We start from the raw sequence: 18,456 nt of genomic DNA on the forward strand, positions 1-18,456 counted from the left end.
ATGGCATGATTTCTGCACCCACCAATTCCCAGAACACTCACATGCCTACAAGGGTTCAAAGATCACTTGCTGTAGTATATTTCCAGATGAGATCAAGATAAAGAAAGCCAGTGAACCTTTGCTTGGAAAGAGAAACACTTTTAATTTACCAATTAAATGACCAGGATTCAGAACAACCATCCATTAGATGGGGGGGGAACTGAGATTGTGTTTGCACAACATAGTGATCCACCCTGCAGATGGCTAGGAAAGCCTTTCCATGTTGGCTATTCAGAGTTGCACACTTATGCAACTTCAGAAAAACAGCAAATCAAAAATTACAAAACGTGCACACATTCATTTGTGCAAAGAAAATAAGTGGTGAAGCACAGATAGCCCCTCTAACTTATGCTGCTTGGGCTTATTGGAAGAGCTGTCAGTGGTGAGTCCTTTGGAGATCATGAAAAGTGATTTCCAGAAATAAAAAAGAGAGAGGTGGAGCTGTAGTGGGTAGGGGAGACTGAACCAGTGTCAGTTGCTCCAAAGTGCTGCTTAATCAGGTGGTGTAGTGACTGTCACTGGCAGAGGGGCTTTGCTAACCTTATCAAGTGGGTCATTCAGTTCTTCCCTGGAGCTAGGTTTGGATGACAAGGCAACGTATTTTGGGACCAGCAACCCCTACAACAAGCAGTGGATTTGCAGGATGGGTTACTGCCACTAACAAGGCACCCTGTGGTTCAAGCTTGCCTGGCACAAAAGCCCGCCATGGCTAGTTACCTCTGATGAATATCCATGATGTGCAAACCTAGTTGATGTATGGGATGTTTTGGCTAAGCTTTCATGTTTGCTGTGCCTTCCAGTGGACTCTTCTTTTTCTGTTGCCTTCCTTCTAAAGACATTTCCACAGACAGTGACCTGCAGTCCGCACTGTATCTTGGTTTGCTTGTTACATAACTAAATTACACAGCCAAATGGCAGTATCCAAAAGGGTTGCTTGCAAGGGCTGCTACTGTGGACAGTGTGAAATATAGCAGGAAGTAGTGTTGGCAATCAATCATTCCATGCAACAGAGGAAGAGAGAGAAGTGGAAAAATGGAAATCCTGCTTGGCCCTCAAGAACCAAAGGATTCATTGAAGGGCTGACAGTCTGTATGGAGGAACTGGGTGTTGCATGATATGCTTTCATTCTGATTTTATTTGTACCCTGTTACACATAGTGGGTTTTTATACAACTGGAGTTACAGTTGTGCTCTATTCAGCATATTTCAGAATTACTTCAGTGGTCTCAGTCTCTGTCTTGTTTTCCACTGTGTTCATTATAAAGAAGCGCTTGTGCAAGAGGCCAACATTATACAGAGTTATGTATGAATTTCATGATTGACTCAAGATTTTGCATGTTCATCATGACATAACAATAACTGAACATTTTAATCTTTGAAAAATTTAGAGTTGCCTCCTGCAACAATCATTTTGCTCAGCCACGAGGCCCAGAGTCTTTTTAGTGATGACACTGTAGTATTTAATTGATTTGACAGCATGATCTTAATCCACATTCATGGGTCATATCAAGTACTTTAAGTTCCATTGTTCGCCTTTGTTTCCTACCAGACCATACAATGAAGACTCAGATTATCAGAATCTAGTCAGGTTTAGGCCATGCCTTATATGCTTAGATATGTCAGTTCTTCGAGATGGCTTGTTAATTGAAAGAATTTGCCATATATTTTCTACTTTTAAAAAGGTACAGAAGGCATTAATGTTGCTTTCTATATGTATAAGTAAAAAGGTAAGTAAATACCTGTCTGTTGCTGGAAATCCTGGCCTTTCCTAATCTGAGGTATGAGTGAGGTATTCCCACAGTGCTCCACCCCAGTAGTCCCTTTGCTTGTTCAGTGCTGGAATATGGCCATGAGGGGAACTTCGTGTTCTCGATGGGAAGGGAAAGGGATAACAATATCCCCATCTCCAGGCTTTTCACGTGATCAGACAACTGCTTTAATAGAAGAGTGTAAATATCAGCACTAATAATTGAAGCCCAAGCATGTAGGAAGATAGAATTGATGCCCATCAAATGTACCTTGGAACATCCTGATAAGGATATTAGTCACAGAGCCAAGTCCTGGCTATGATACCTTAATATCAAGCTAGTTACATCTGGGTATATAATCAATGTAGACTTAGAAGGAAGACTGGTGATTAGGAAGTAAAATGAGGTCTATGTTTGATTGACTTTTATTCCATGTTTATTTTATTGACTGTGGAGTGGAATAAAGGAGGCTTTATGTCCTTTCCCCTCTCCCTTTTTCCTCTTTCTGTTTGTTTATATGTGTACATATATAGTACCTACGCCGGAGGAGATGTCCAATTTGACTCCAGAATCTTCCCCAGAGTAAGTAACTCACTATAGTACTATTAATATTTCTGCCAATTTGGTTTCTCTGTATTTGACAACTGAATAGGAGTGGGACAAGATGTTCTATACCCTAACATATTAGTTCATATCACCCAAATTATAACACTGCAGGCAGTGTGACTACACAACTAATATGCACCATCAGAGATATGCCAGGTAATACATTTAAGTAAATAAATGGCAATAGTTCAAGGGTGCAAATAAGATTAAGATAAAAGCTTCATTTATGACTCCAAATTGAGCTGTTAGTTGGATATCCATAAAAATTAAAGTTATCTTTTACATCAGCTAATGCAACATGTTTTCAATACTTCAGTACTTCAGCATATTCCTTCCACACCCGTACTAACCAGCCTCTTTCATACTGTGGTCAAAATAATACAGTATCCAAGCCATAAAGATGACCCTATAAATTGACTGATCAAGCACAACAAAAAAACATGAGATGAGGAACCAATATCTAGTTCCTAGTTAAGTTAGCAAATTCTGTACCATAGGGCTGAGTAAATAGCTCCAAAGCTCTTTGAAGTAATTTTCTTTAAATGCCTTGACTGGATCCTATTTCTCTCATGGGTATCAATAGGGTAACCAGACTCAAAATCTTTAAGTAGGGTCTCAATTCCTGTATTGTTCAATGCGACAGTGAACAGCTGTTGTTTCTGACTTCCTTGGGAGAATTTGCCAACAGAACCCTACTGGGATGTGACTCGATAAATGGTATCATTTATGCTTTAAAGAAAGAAGTTGCTGTCACTGTTCAGTGTTAGTATTTACCATAGTAAATGCAGTGGCATCAGAGAGTACAGAATCTATTAAGGAATTTTTACAATATTCTTTGACCCAAAGTACATTTAATGAAAAAGTACACATCTTGATGCCTTTTTAGATACTTTATCTGGGAGCAGTTCTCCAGAGCTTCTCTTCTATACACATTATGTACAAAATGGTCCTTTATTATTTATGTAGCTTGTTCTGGTATGTGTCCAGTTCTTGTAGATTACCAGTAGCTTGGCCATTAGAATGATCTGGCACTTGAACAATGTGTAGAGTTAAATAATCATGAACTCTGAGAGAAATTTTGGACCCAGACATATTTCTTTGTTTGAGAGGCTGTTATGATCCTACCTGCTTTCCCAGTTCCAGAGCTTTTATGAAGACAGAGTAATATAGCACCAATACAACACCAGTCAGGACCGTAAAGAGTGATGGCTGAGAACACTCACAACATTACTTGGTTGAAAGTATAAAACAGTATAAAATACGTTGTTTTTGCTGTCATTCATGTAGAAGACAGAGGTATAGAGAAAACAATTTAAAGTAAAGTAGATTACGTCTTTTGGTTTATTTTTAAGTGGCATCTTGAGTTCTTTTTTATATCACATTCCCTCTTCCTTCCTTCCTTCCTTTAGCCCTCTCTTCCTTTCTCATTTATATATCAGATTCTTTGTGAACTTACTGCCTTTTTTGCACCACATATTCTCTAAGAACTGCTGGAGAGAAGTAAAGCAACCTTAGTAGGCAGTTTGGATGCATCTCAGGGCCTAAGGCCCTTTTCCAATATAATTGCTGAATTAATGAGTTCAATTGGATGGCACCCTGCAGTAAACATAATAAAAGTTGTAAAAAATAATGAACTGCATTTTTATTTCAACCATCAAAGCCTCTTACGCTCTGTGGACACTTTAGAGTTTTGTATCATTTTTGCTCCAGAAATAAGATGTCTTGATTGCTGATGAACGCTCACTGGCCCATGAATGAAATGTTACATAAATGTATTTTTTCTCTGTTGCTGCATCTTTTAATGAATTTAATTCATTTAACAGTTCTGATGATTGGATGTTATACCTTGACATGTCTAGGTAATGTGCATTGTTTTATTTGTGGAAGAATATAGAAGAATGAATAGAAATTAAATTAATAGGCCCACATCCCCTTCTGGTGTAAAGCAACATGACTCCATCTGCTTAAAAAAAACCCAAAACTACATAACCCAGTCCATGAATGTAAGGGATCAACTACAATCATTCATGTTACACAGATGTTGATCCTTAAGAATCATTAAGCTGTGACCTCCATTCTAAGCATTTTGATGTTTTTTGAGTTTGCTTCCAATAGCGATTGCACAGAGTGTGAATGTGAGACTGTACCTGCTGGTCCCTGCCTTTATTGCCATGCTCCTTACAATCCCACCATTCATGCAGTGGGGGGTGGGGGCAGCTTACTCTATGCATATCTGCCCCTCCTGATTTAGAACCCACATGGGGGAGCTTGCATGCAGCCAGTTGCTTCCTACAGCACATGGATGCTGAGGACTAGGGCAGACAGAGATGCTGGGGCAGGCATGACCAATGGGTACAGCTCCCCTCTACTCTTTCACACGATTGTAATAACATGGATTGAACACCCAAATAGGGATAATATCTTTGTAACATCCCCTGTACCATCTTCTTAACATGTTCTGAGATCATTGCAGCAGTGTTCTCTCCTAAGTGCATATACCCCAATCCAGCTCAACAGGTTTCTACACACACATTGTTCCCTGGCTTGGAAGCTGCTACTGTAAATCTTATCTGCTTCCAAACATACAATAGAATACACATTTGGGTGCCTCAAGTCTGCACTGTGTTGCTTTCAGAAAGTTCTGTATTCAAATGTGTCCTGCCTATACATTCTGACACAACTAGTCACATGGAAACACTTCTTCGAAATGACTAGATTTTCATCAGCACAGCCTTTACCCTCACTACATAACCCTAAAAGGGTTAGTAATCAACAGGTCCCCCATCTTTTTATGTGGCAGCATGTTAAGAACTGAAGATTGAGAGTTCAGAAACTACTGTAAACCCTGAACTACACTAAGCTAAGATAAAATGCTGGATTGGTTTCATTCTCAGATTTCAAAAACAACTTGTCTTAGAAATATCTTAGTTATCCATACAGTAAGAACATTCACAACTGGTTTCTCCAAGTGAGTTCTAATACTTTGCATTGCCTGTTCTAGTACCATTATTTTAGATATATCCTTGGTGCAGATATATTGGTACAAAGATAGTTATCCAGTTATTGCACATCCAGCTGAACAGAGTCCTTTGCAGTTAGGCTGCCAAACTCCCAGCTGACATCAGTGGAATTCAAGCAACCAATACATGAAGAGGATTGCAAGCACAAGAAAGGATTCATTGGGCCACAAGCCAGTAGAAATATAGTGAATTGGAACTGCCTAATTCTTATTATCTCAAATTTTCTATTTGCTATTATCCTCCAAAAATTCTGACATTTTAAAAAAAGATTCGGTAGAAGATGGAGCAATGCTGATTTGCAACAGTGCCTCAGATTCAACAGAGTCCTGAATCACAGAACTTGTTGAATCAGGTGATGTGTATGTGTCTACTAGGGTTCTAACTTAGACTCGAGCCCATAGGGGCATATAGAAATCCCTTGTAGAAGCTAGAGACTCTAAGAAAAAAAGAGATTGTGTAAGCCCTTTTGAAAATATGTTGAATCAACAATCAACAGAAAGACAATTCTCTTTAATTCCATGGGTTTATTTAAAATACATTTTAGAGAATGACTCTCATTGTCCGCAACATCACAAAAGTGTTGTACATACAGTACATCTTACTGCTTTGCACCAATCACCTGAAGATTGGTATGAAGATAGGGTGGCAGATGCTTCTGCTGTTTGTCAATATCATTTTTCTTTTACCTTTTGGAGATACTTAGCCAGTTCTTCCAAATTCTAAGGCTGATTTTTGCCTATCTTTCACTTTACTTTATATTTATTTATTTATTTAAAAATTTCTATGCCGCCCAATTCGCCGAAGCCTCGGGGCAGCTTACAAAACATCAGTTAAAATATAAAATGCTAAAAATATAAAACACATTAACATTATAAAATAAGTCGCCCTGGCCAAAGAATTAAGTAAATAATATTAGCAATTAAAATGACGTTTCAATAAAAAGGTCTTCGCCTGGCGCCAAAAAACAAATAATGACGGTGCCAGGTGGACCTCTCTGGAGAGTACATTCCATAGATTGGGCGCCACCACTGAGAAAGCCCTCCTCCGAGTACCTACCCTCCTAATTTCCTTCACGGAGGGTTCCCGGAGAAGGGCCTCTCCCACAGATCTCAGGGGGCGGGCGGGCGTATATGGACCTAAGCGCTCCTTCAGGTAGCCAGGACCCAAGCCATTTAGGGCTTTATAGGTCATCACCAACACCTTGAATTGGGCCCGGACTTCAATGGGAAGCCAGTGAAGCTGATGGAGGACTGGAGTCATGTGAACATAATGCCCAGTCGCCGTCAGCAACCTGGCAGCTCTATTTTGAACCAATTTTGAAGTATCCAGACCGTCTTCAAGGGTAGCCCTACGTAGAGCGCATTACAGAAGTCAAAGCGGGAAGTCACCAAAGCGTGTGTCACTGTCGCCAGGCAGTCGTACTCCAGGTAGGGGCGCAGCTGATGGATCAGCCGAAGCTGAAGGAAAGCGCTCCTCGCCACTGCTGTCACCCGAGCTTCCAATGAAAGCTCTGGGTCGAGGAGCACTCCCAGGCTGCGGACCCTGTCCCTAAGAGGGAGTGCAACCCCATTCAGGACAAGGTTCAATTCACCCTCTCCGAAGCCGGATCCGCCAACCAACAGGACCTCCGTCTTGTCTGGATTGAGCTTCATTTTATTGGCCCTCATCCAGCCCATTACTTTGGCCAGGCACCGGTTCAGCACAGCCACTGCCTCACCTGGATTGGTGGAAAACGAGAGGTAGAGCTGGGTATCATCAGCGTACTGATGATTCCGCAGCCCACACCTCCTGATGACCTCTCCCAGTGGTTTCATGTAGATGTTAAACAGCAAAGGGGACAAAATGGACCCCTGTGGTACTCCATGGCATAGCTGCCATGGCGCAGAGACAAAGTCCCCCAGCACCACCTTCTGGAATCGGTTATTGAGGTAGGAGTGGAACCACTGCAAAGCAGTGCCTCCGACCCCCAATCCCGCCAGCCTATCCAGAAGGATACCACAGTCCGTGGTATCGAAAGCTGCTGAGACGTCCAGAAGAACCAACAGGGACGCACTCCCCCTGTCCTTCTCCCTGCACAGGTCATCATACAGGGCGACCAAGGCAGATTCAGTACCGTACCCGGGTCTGAGGCCGGACTGAAATGGGTCCAGATAATTTGTTTCATCCAAGAGAGCTTGGAGTTGTCCCGCCACCACCCGCTCCAACACCTTGCCCAGAAACGGGATGTTGGCCACTGGTCTATAATTAGTGGCCATCTCTGGATCCAGTGACGCCTTCTTCAGGACCGGTCGGACTACTGCCTCCTTTAAAGGGGCAGGTACCCAACCCTCCCTCAGAGAGGCGTTAACCACTTCCAAGATCCAGGTCCCAATCCCGTGCTTGGAATTATTTATTAACCAAGACGGGCAAGGGTCCAATAGGCAAGTGGTGGCACGTACTTGTCCAAGCACCTTGTCCACATCATCAGGCCGCAATAACTGAAATTCATCCATTAATTTTGGACCAGACAGCAGCATTGGTGTCTCCTCAGAAACCTCTGAGTCACTAGTAGAGTCTAGCTTGTGACGAATCTGAGCTATTTTCTCCCTGAAATGCTTGGCAAAGTCGTTGCAGCGGGCCTTCGAGGGAGGAACCAGATCTTTCTTAAGACCTGGACGAACCAGGCCTTGCACCACTCGAAAAAGCTCCGCCGGACGGCATTTTGAGGAGGCAATGGAAACGGAAAAGAAATTCTTTTTCGCTGCCCTCACCGCCACAGCATAGGCCCGATAGTGGGCTCTCAATTGTGTTCGGTCAGATTCATCCTGTGATCTCCTCCACCGACGCTCTAGCCGTCTCCCAGCCTGCTTCATTGCCCGCAATTCAGGTGTATACCAGGGGGACGAGTGGGCTTTTGTTATGCTTCACTCTTCCCCTTAAAATGATTCTCCTGAGCTATGCAGAGATTAAAAATCGTATTAGAAACACATGAAATGTCATATATATTAAAGCAGAGTAAAATTCAATCAATTTAAAATGGCAGCAGCAACAACAACCAACTGCCAGCTCAATTCTGACCTCCCCACCCATAAAACCCAAACAGGGCTCTTTGAACAGTCCTTCCAAGGGAAGGAAGTTCTGTAATTGTAGTACACTTATTAAGTATGTCCCTCTGTGCACCCAGACTTTTTGAATTTGGTGAGCAAATGGCTTTGCTAAAAGGGTTCGTTCAGTCAGTCTTGAGAATCATGCTCAGGTAGTGGGCTAGAGGTGACTTCTAAGGAATATTGCATTACAATGACTTATCCAGGTGTTCTAAATCAAAATTAATATATTGAATTGTGTCCCAAAAGCAACCAGGAACTCCTTTAACAAGAGTAATCTGAAGCTTCCAACCCACCTTTAAAACATTCTAATTTTCATTTGTCAGCCTAGAAGTAATCCTGGTGCAAATTACAACAAGAAAGTCTAGACTAAATCTTAGCTAGATCAACTACTACAGCCATTTCATTAGATGGAATTGGTAAAAAGTGCTTCTGTCCTATTCCTGGCTTTTCAGCTAAGGGAAGGGCAGTCCAACCAAGCCAACAAAATTAATCAAGAGAAAGGCCAAACCCCTGACAGGCAGACGAGCTGTTACATTATCAATGGGGCTCCTCAAGATTCAAGGGCCTGCAAGCCAGACTTCTGTTTCACCCAGGTATTTACTTTGAATGAGAGCCTGATGCTGGCCAAAGTGCTGTTTTGCCAGTGGATTCCAGGCAGTAACTGAGGATTTTTCCAGTGACTGTCCTGCACTTCTGGGTGTGCTATTAGGACCCAGTACCTAGCTTTATATAGGGTGCTGATCTCTCTTCCAAAGTGAGACTTTGGGACAGCACCTCTTGTGCCTTCTAGTTTAGACTTTCTCTTGGTCTCATTGCTGTGTCTGGTTTTAGGATTTCAGGATTGATCACAAAGAATCTGGAGTGAGATGAATCCAATTGGAGTATAGCATACCCCTCAATTCACTACGTTCATAGGACAGGAAATCTTTTTGAATTGGATTTGCTCAGGAGTCCCCTTGTCCTAAAACACACTGAGGCCTATGACAGGGCCCTTCTTTGAAGAGCAGGTCTCACTGACCTCTAAATCTAGACACAGATTGATACAAGCAGTTCCTGGCTACTCCCAATGCATGAAATTTGAGTTACAGTAATGAATCCAAGAGGACAAGTGTACCAAATCCCATCAGAATCCCCCCCCCCCCACACACACACACACTTGTCAGCTGACAGTATTTCAACCTTAAATTGGCTCATTCCAACCAGGGCCAGGCACTAGATAAGCATTAGGATGGCAGGGCATGGGTAGGATAGTCTCAGATAATATCCTGTTCTGCAGATGTGTAAAGTCATACAGAAAGTAGCTGTGCAGTGAGTAAGAATATTTCCCAAAAGAGTTCTGCAATTAATTTGATGCTGTGCATCTATGGGAGCACACCAACATAGCTTTGTCAGTGGTGGACATAAATCTTCACTTCTTTCCTCCCTCATTGTTAATCTAGAATCTAGTAAGCCTATTTAGCAGAGATAGTGGGACATAACTGAGACTCTCCCACTACCTGTTATAAAACAGTACCACTTTCCATGCCTCCTTGACCTGCACAACCAATACAGCTGCAGCAGAACTAGTAGGAATCTCTTCTGTCTTGTGTACAGTCAAAAGAACTTAGTATTCCAAGCACAAACAACCTCCAAATTATCGCTGACAGTTTAAGCAGTCTCCCTTATTCATAAGATACCCCCTTCCAATCATTGTATCACCTTCCATCCCTTTCCTAGAAATTGGATTTTTCGTCTTAAAACTCCTCTGTAGTGGAGTGTGATTGAAATACATCATTACCGGACAGCATAGTTCCTGCTCTTATGTTTATTTCTTTATTTAAAACATTTCTATGCCGCCCCCATCGCAACAAAGCCTCAGGGTGGCTCACAAAATGTTCCTATCCTTCATGGCTCAGAAGGTAAAAGAAAGATTCCAGTGTTAATTTATCAAAATAGTCTTCAAGATTTTAAAGCCAGTCTTCTAATTTTTAAGATTTTATCAGAAAAACAAAGGCCCTAGTTTAGTGTTCTAACCTAGTGCTATGGTTTGCTCAGCCAACAGCTCTTCAGAAAAAAATGATGTGCCATTTCATTTTAAACACTTTTATGGAGCTCACTTACTCAAGAATAAGTCCCAAAGAATTTAGTGGATTTTAAGTAAGAGTAAACATACTTAGGTCTGCACCATTAAGGTTCAGTGCCTGAGATTATATCCAGTCACTTTTCTGGTGGAGTGGCAACTTTTTTTTTCTCATAACAAAGTGCTCTTTCTAGCAGCAGCTGCAGCAGCACTTCAAACTGTGCAAGCAGTATGAAAGAGTGAGGGAACTTTCCAGGGTGAGAAAGTGTACCTTTCCCCTTATTATATAAAAACTGAGAAAAGAGTCTTCACTTACTAAAACATGTATATTGTTAAAATATTAGAGGTGGCATGAGCCACATCATGTTTCTGCAGTGAAAATCACTCAACCTATTTTATTTGTATTGGGGAAAAATATACAATATGTTCCTAAGGTTTGTGCAGGCCCATAGGAATTGGATGGATTAGATGGAGAACTATGCATAAATATCTAATCAGCTTTTAATACGCAAGGCTGATTGTCTTTATTGTCCTGAGGCCTACAGAGTCACTAGAAAGACACAAGCAAATCAATGTGTAATGGCCTTTCATAGTCTACCCCAGGCTTCTTAATAACCCACTTATATGAGTGGTCCTTTCTCTTTATGTTCCCCATGCTAATCTTTGGCTTGTGGACACGTATAGCTGCTTATGAATATTTTAGAGAGTTGTGCTTTCTCAGACCATTTTAATGGAGAGACAGAGAGATTTACCAAATTGTGGCTGTTTTGTTTTGCTTTACTAATTAAGCACAGACTGACAGAGATACATGTTCTTTTTTAGTGTCAACGTGCTTTTTAAAAAATCCTACTTTTTCATTTTGTCTGTGATACAACTGTTCATTAAATAACCTCAGGACTAGAATAACCTCAAGACTGGATTATTGTAATGAGCTATCCATGGGATTGTCAATGAACATTGTGCAAGCTGGGATTCTTAGAATGCCAGAGGGCAAATTCCATGGCTGTGTGGAGAACCTCTGGATAAGCAGAATGTGTATGGGCTGTATGTGTTTGCATGTAAATGACACATACACAAAGGGACCTACCAATGTCCTCTCCATTCTGCTTCCCGCTTAGACTTGTAAAGCTATTTCACAGCTGTATCCAATATCCATTCCTTTGTTCTTCAAGATTTACTTGAGTAGTAGCTGACCCTCTCTTTCTGACCCTACATTCTGTTGTAGTAAAGTCACATGAGTCATTAATAGGTTTTTTCTCTGAGCAAATGCAAGGTTTCTTTTCCACTATGGTGAATTAGATCAAAAGACTTGTACAGGTCCTGGGTAGCTGCAGAGAATGAGGGCTTCTCTACATGAGGAATTTAACCCACTGCTGAAAACAGCATTCTTCTATTTTAATTGGGGAGATAAAATGCATCTCTTACCCAGGGCTTTTTTCAGGGGTTTGTATTGATTTCCCTTGCCATGTGTTGTACTAACCAACCACAAGGTGGCACTGTGTTACAACTGCAGTATAGTGGCTTTTCTCCTTTTCATGAGGGTTTAGTTCCAGTTTGTTGTGATTTAAAATTTAATACCAGACTTTCTTCACTCTAAAAGCAAAAAACAAACAAACAGAAAACCCCACAAAAAAGCTAGAAAACTCAGGAGTGGCCCTGGAGGACAACAGTGTGATGATAGCTCCACTAATTTGCATGTGTGAGGAAGTTCTGGCATACAATAAATGTCTCATGTAGAGAAGCTCTGATTCCTTGTTGGTTGTCTGTTGCTTCTCTTAACCTTCTTTTTGCTTTCTGGATTTTTGTTTTCCTCTCTCTCTTTTCTTCCCTACTCCTTGCTTGATCAGGCTTGCCAAAAAATCCTGGTTTGGTAACTTTATCAACCTTGAGAAAGAAGAACAGATCTTCGTGGTTATTAAGGACAAACCCCTGAGTTCTATCAAGGCAGACATTGTTCATGCATTCCTCTCAGTAAGTACACAAAGTCATTAAGAAATACAGATGCATGAAACTGTGGTGTCTCAGCCTCCAGTTACAGAAATATTTGGTTAGCTTCCATATTTGTGCTTGTGAAGAATTGCCTTTCCACCATCAGCAGGAAGTGGAGTTAAAACAATAGTTTCACAGCCATCTTAGAGGAATGGCTTAACTTGGAGTCCTGCACTGAGCAGGGGGCTGGCCCCGGTGGCCTTCTTTGGCCCTTTCCAACTCTTTTATGAGTCTACTTGGCACTTAATAAAGCATTCACCATATAAACCCAGAATGCCTACAGAGTTTTATTGCTTCATGGTTTCCATCAGAATATCCTGTTTTGTCCTGTGAAAAACCCTGTTTTAAATTAAACCCTTTCTTTTGACAGCTGTTAAAAAGGCAGTGCTTCCGTAAAAGGGATGGGATGTACTTTTTCTCTTTCTTGAGCACCTAGAGTCTCAGGAAAGGGTAGAGAAGGTGGAGGACACTGAGAACTTCCAGGTCCACACTTCAAAGCCATATGACTGTAAAAGGATAATATGCTTGCTGTCCATTTTGCAAGCAAATATCTTTTTGTAGCTTTGTTCTTTGCTTAACAGCTTGTCATGTGACAGTTATCAAGTGAGAAACAAAGTAACAAAATAACCCAGTTGCTCATTGTCCATGGCTTGTACCTACTGCACTTTGGGAGCAGACACATATCACCACACTGGGCAGGGAAGACTTTTCATTTTGGTCACCAAGAAGTGCACATCTGCACAAGACTGGAAAATAAAATTGAAAACATGTGTGCACATTTCTGGTACCAAAAATAATAAGAGTATCAAACCAGTGAAAGCTGCTCCAATGTGTTGCTTTGGCACTTTGGAGGGGCTGTCAATGGCAGAGATCACACACACTGGGGGAAAGGGAAAAAGCTACAGCAGCAATCAAATAGGGGTCAGGAGCCTGTCTTTGGTAGTGACTCAGACAAGCTTAGCTTTTTGCTGTGCATGCTGACTAGCCCGTTGCTGCTTCCCTGGCCCATGAAAGGGTTGGTCACCCTGGTTCGAATGACACAGCCCTTTGTGGGTTCATCAGGTGACTTGTTACCACTAAACAAACCACTCTGAAGTAGTCCAAATTCATATGTCATAACAACCCACCATGGCTAATAACCCAGAATGGGTAGTCATATTGTATAAACCCAGTCAATGACTTGGATCTATACTTTGCAGTTGCTGGCAGAAGTATCACCTGAGCAGTAATTTTAGTATTGAACAGACACTGGGTTGGATCCTAACATAGCTTTCTACAAACAGAAGAGCTCCTTCCTTCCATAGAAGGTTTTTGGATCTTCCCAGCAGAAAGGGGTGAAGCAAATGTTGTTGATTTCCCCTGCCATCTCCTTGTACCTTTGGAAAAACTGCTCTGGAGGTTTGGATAGCTTTTGCCTCCTTGCCCTATATTCATTGTTAGTCTTACTAACAATGTTAGTAGATTCATTGAAATGAAAAAGACTTGAGTTAGGGTAACTGATTGTTCTTAAATTGCATAATCTGTTCTTAAATTGCATCATCTGTCCCCCATGCTTTCTTAAAGACAAGAAACATTTGCTTCCATAATAATGTATTTATTCCTCACCCAAATCTGTCATGCTCAGAGATGACTTTCCTAGAAGAACTTCCCTAAGAAATAAGATTAAAAACAGATTATCTTCTTAGGCACATTTTCCAGGTTCTCAAGAGCATACTTCATAAATCCAGCCATACTCTAAGCAAAATTGCACACAAAATCATTGTGGCTGAAATATTTGGGTAATGTTTTAGCTTCCCAGCTAGTAGCTTCTTTGTTTTCCATTTCTAGGTGCCAAAAGTGGAGTCCTACCTCAAGAAATATTGCAGAACCCTTAGTGAACCAATTAACTTTTGGTAGTTATTTTTAGCAGAAGGGTAATTGAGAAATGTGCAATAGAAATGAATGTAAAAACAAAAATCAATTTCTTTTCAGTTCTCAGCTTTTTTCTTATTCTTATACATAGCTACTTAGAAGGGAGTCTTACTGAGTTCATTGAAACTTATGCCCATTCTAGCATTGCAGTCTGCATTGATTATTGGATGACAGAATGCCAGTGCGGTTAACAGCATGAGGGCTCTCCTTCAGCCTCAGCTTCCCCTCATCTGCGGTGCTGGAGAAGTAATGCTTAACTATTTACAAGACTGTTGTGATATTTGTGGAGATACATATGGGAAGCACTTTCAGGAATATGTTTATTCTTTTTAACATCATTTAAATATTTATTCTGTTGCCCTTTCTGGATAATCCAGGTGCTTCCAGATGAGCATTTGTTGCATCATTGCCCTGTCTCATTGAACAAATTTGCAGGGGGAAGGGTTTCCAATAGCAACAACTTCCACTCCTAACTCTGCTATGCTTTCCCACTGCTGCTTCCATCTCTTTCCTTACCACAGCAATTCCATTAAGGAGAAAAAAGGTGAATTTATTGCAGAATGCATTCTGATTGATAGGAGTCCTCCATCTGGAAACACTCTGTCAAAGCATACCCCAAATGCTGTTTTGCATTTGCACAATTATCCCATGAGTCACTTGCCACTGCACAATATCCCCCACATGCCAAATTATGCAGAGAGATTATGTTGGTTTGTAGGAGTAAAATTAAAAAGAAAGGGTGCCAAAATGGCAGACTGTAGGCAAGAGTGTTACTATTCAGCATTTTAAAAGTCTGCATAGATAAGATTCATTTGACATTTTTTATCAGTGACTGCAGAGTTGATTGGAAAACTTTTATTTAAAACATTCACTCACAAAAGCCACACATCTTCTGCCTTTCAAATGCTAAGGAAGAAGGTGCTTCTCAAGAGATATCTTGCCACTTATCCTCCAGTGGGACCATTTGTTTATTTTTCTTGCCATCATTTTCTTTGACCCAGATTCCCAGTCTCAGTCATAGTGTCATCTCACAGACAAGCTTCCGTGCAGAGTACAAGTCCACAGGAGGCCCTGCTGTTTTTCAGAAGCCAGTGAAGTTCCAAGTGGACATAACGTACACAGAAGGTGGGGAGGCCCAGAAAGAGAATGGCATCTACTCAGTCACTTTCACACTTTTATCAGGTAACTGCTACAACCTTGCTGTCTGAATTCTGGTGAACATAAGATCTGCCTCAACTGTAAATTTCTTACACAGATTAGGAGTACTCCTAGGTATACAAATTGTTCAAATGTTACAGATTACTATGTACAAAAATTGCACATCACGCATACTCTCTTTGGGGGGGGTGCTTCTACATGTATTAAGCTATAATTAGCTTCTGTGCCTTTAAAGACAGAATTGATGGAACTAGAGTGTTATTTAGGGCATCCTTATTACTGTACACTTGTGATTCTGTATTCATCATTTTCTGTGAAGCTTCATGTGGCAGTGACAGCCTTCAGGGGACCTCCTGAGCCCTCCAAGCATTTTAGAGGAAGGAATCTGTGGTATTATTTAGCTATTGCACTGAATGGTGCTAAAACAAGTATGTGTATTTCCACATTTGCACCATGCCTTAGCGCCACCTTATGGTTGTGAAATAGAACATATAGGAAGGCAGAGAAGGGAAGCCCACAGGAAAAAACATGTGTAAAGGATGCACTCTTATTCTTGGAAAATACACCAAAAAAAAAAAAAAACCTTGTAAGGTGCCAGTTTACACACCTCATGTAGAGAAGCTCTTATATTATGGGAGGTCATTCTTGCCTACAGGATTTATGTTGTACAATCTTAAAGACTAAGCAACATTTCTAAGACAAGAAAGTAGCAGAGTTTAAGTTGGGCAGGTTGGGGAAAATCAGGGCAGGAACCAGTTGAGTATCCTGATTGAGACATCCATCAGCTGGAAGGAGAGCTGAAAATCTAGCAAGTTTAGAAGGTACTGTAGCTTTATAAATCTACATGACAACTGTGATAGTTATCATCTACTGAAACTAATATTTAATTTTTATAGTGTATCACCTAAGTACATGCTCTGCAGAACATAAAATGACCCCATTTTTATCTAGAGGATCTGTCATTTTCATTAGCTAGACAAGAAAGGAAAAGATTCAAAGATTCATAAGAAGTACTAGGGATGAATGAAGGGAGTGAAGTGAACCTCCAGAAGTTGGTTCTGGGAAAGGTTTGTTACATGGTTCTTGATAAAAGGATTTGAAAGAGAAAAGTATGCTGACCAGACAGATGGTTGTATTCCAAGCATAGGGAGCAGTGCAGAAGGCAGACTAAGAAATGGGAGCAAAAGAAAGATGCTGGAGAAAGGGGTGTTCATGTTGCAGCATAGTGACAGCAAGTCAGTAGTGTAAGGTCAGGAGAATACAAGAGGGAAGATAAACAAATGTATTGAAAGAGTTACAAAACTAAGGACTAGAAGGTTTGACAGTAACACCTAACAGTGAGTGGAAAGATGGCTTTCTCCTCTTCCTTCCGTGTTAACACAGCGGTCTTCAGTTCCGCCTCATCTCACAGCCCTGATGTATCTTTTCACAGGTCCAAGCCGTCGCTTTAAGAGAGTCGTAGAAACCATTCAGGCACAATTGTTAAGCACACATGACCAGCCTTCAGTGCAACAGTTATCAGGTAAGTGGCTTCCAGAGCTCAGTACTTTGCTTCAAGCAAGGGCATGAATTGGAAGCAACTCTCAACATAGTCCCTCACGTTGCACCTGAAACAAGTTTCATTCAGACCGATCAGTAAGACTTCTCTGCACAACCCTTCCCTGCCATTTGCTCCACTCCCACTTGCCTTGCACCAGTTCCCATTTCCTAAATGCATCCCCTCACCCTGGCCCAGCCCAGCCCGGCCCTGCTCGGCCTCCCCCTGCCCCGTCCCAAGAGCCATCTGTCCCCCTTCCACAGGAAGTGCCATCAGCTGTTTATGTAATTCCAAAATCTGCCCAAAATGTGTAAATACTTCAAAATGTATCAGATGAAAAAACCTATAATTTGTTTTAAAAAGAAAAACCATGTTCTAATTTGGGCCCTGGAGAAAGTACTTTAGAAGATGGGAATAGTTGAAAGTTTAGACCACAACAAATTTTGGAAGTTACTAGCTCTGAAGAAGCCATATGCCATTTTATCTGCTCTCTGTATTGAAGTAAAATTGTTGAGCAATGACAAATAAGTTTGCCTGTTTCAGATTGATGCCACACTCTGTAAGCAAAGTTCTTTGATATTACCATTTAGTTCTTTTTCTCAAGAAGGTAAAGCATTCCCTAAACTCTTAACTGGCAAAATATTGTTATAGCAATTCCCCCACAGCTTCAGTGCTCCGTTTTGTGAAGGTTGCATGAAGAAAGTAGACTTTGCTACTTCTAGGCAAAAATGAAACTGCAGAAAATATTATCAAATGGGAGGTATGCAAGAAAAATAAAATAAACCTTGATGTAAATAGATTACTAGTTTTATCATCCACCTAGAATGAGGTTGTCTTTTTAAATGGTTTACATTCTCTTTTTTTCTGCTCAATGTTTATCTAAGGAATTTCTCTCTACATCAAGAGGAAATCACTTTGCCCTTTAAAGCCACCCCTCAGATAGCAATGCATTGTAAAAATGAGGAAGAATGAGCAGCCATCCAAAGATGGGGACAAGAACAGGAAAATACTTGCCAGGTGTCCAGGACTGATCAAGATGGACTGAGATTGGAATGCTTGATTGGCATCTAAATTCATGCAGCCAGACTGCTGACAAATTTAGCAGCTGCAGATGTCTGTTTACTCTTGGAAGGAAGGGGGTACCTAGTGAATAAGAGGAGGGAGAGTTAGGGTAAATTCCGGGTTTGAGTCCCCGCTCGGCCATGGAGCCAACTGGGTGACTTTGGGCCAGTCACAGACTCTCAGCCCAACCTGCCTCACAGGGTTGTTGTTGTGGGGATAAGATGGAGGAGGAGAATGATGTA

At 41.2% G+C, this 18,456-nt stretch overlaps 1 protein-coding gene across 1 annotated transcript in view; it reads left to right on the forward strand.

Annotated features, from left to right (window-relative positions):
• BRSK2 (BR serine/threonine kinase 2) overlaps positions 1-18,456 on the forward strand; it is a 477,335-nt gene that overhangs the window by 439,129 nt on the left and 19,750 nt on the right. The window contains exons 15-18 of the mRNA XM_044426097.1: positions 2,320-2,368; positions 12,405-12,528; positions 15,459-15,639; positions 17,048-17,137. Of these exons, the coding sequence (XP_044282032.1) occupies positions 2,320-2,368; positions 12,405-12,528; positions 15,459-15,639; positions 17,048-17,137 (444 nt within the window). The remainder of the gene's footprint in view (positions 1-2,319; positions 2,369-12,404; positions 12,529-15,458; positions 15,640-17,047; positions 17,138-18,456) is intronic.

Source organism: Varanus komodoensis, unplaced genomic scaffold (assembly GCF_004798865.1).
Source record: "Varanus komodoensis strain SLA01 unplaced genomic scaffold, ASM479886v1 scaffold16, whole genome shotgun sequence".
Classification (NCBI taxonomy): Eukaryota; Metazoa; Chordata; class Lepidosauria; order Squamata; family Varanidae; genus Varanus; species Varanus komodoensis.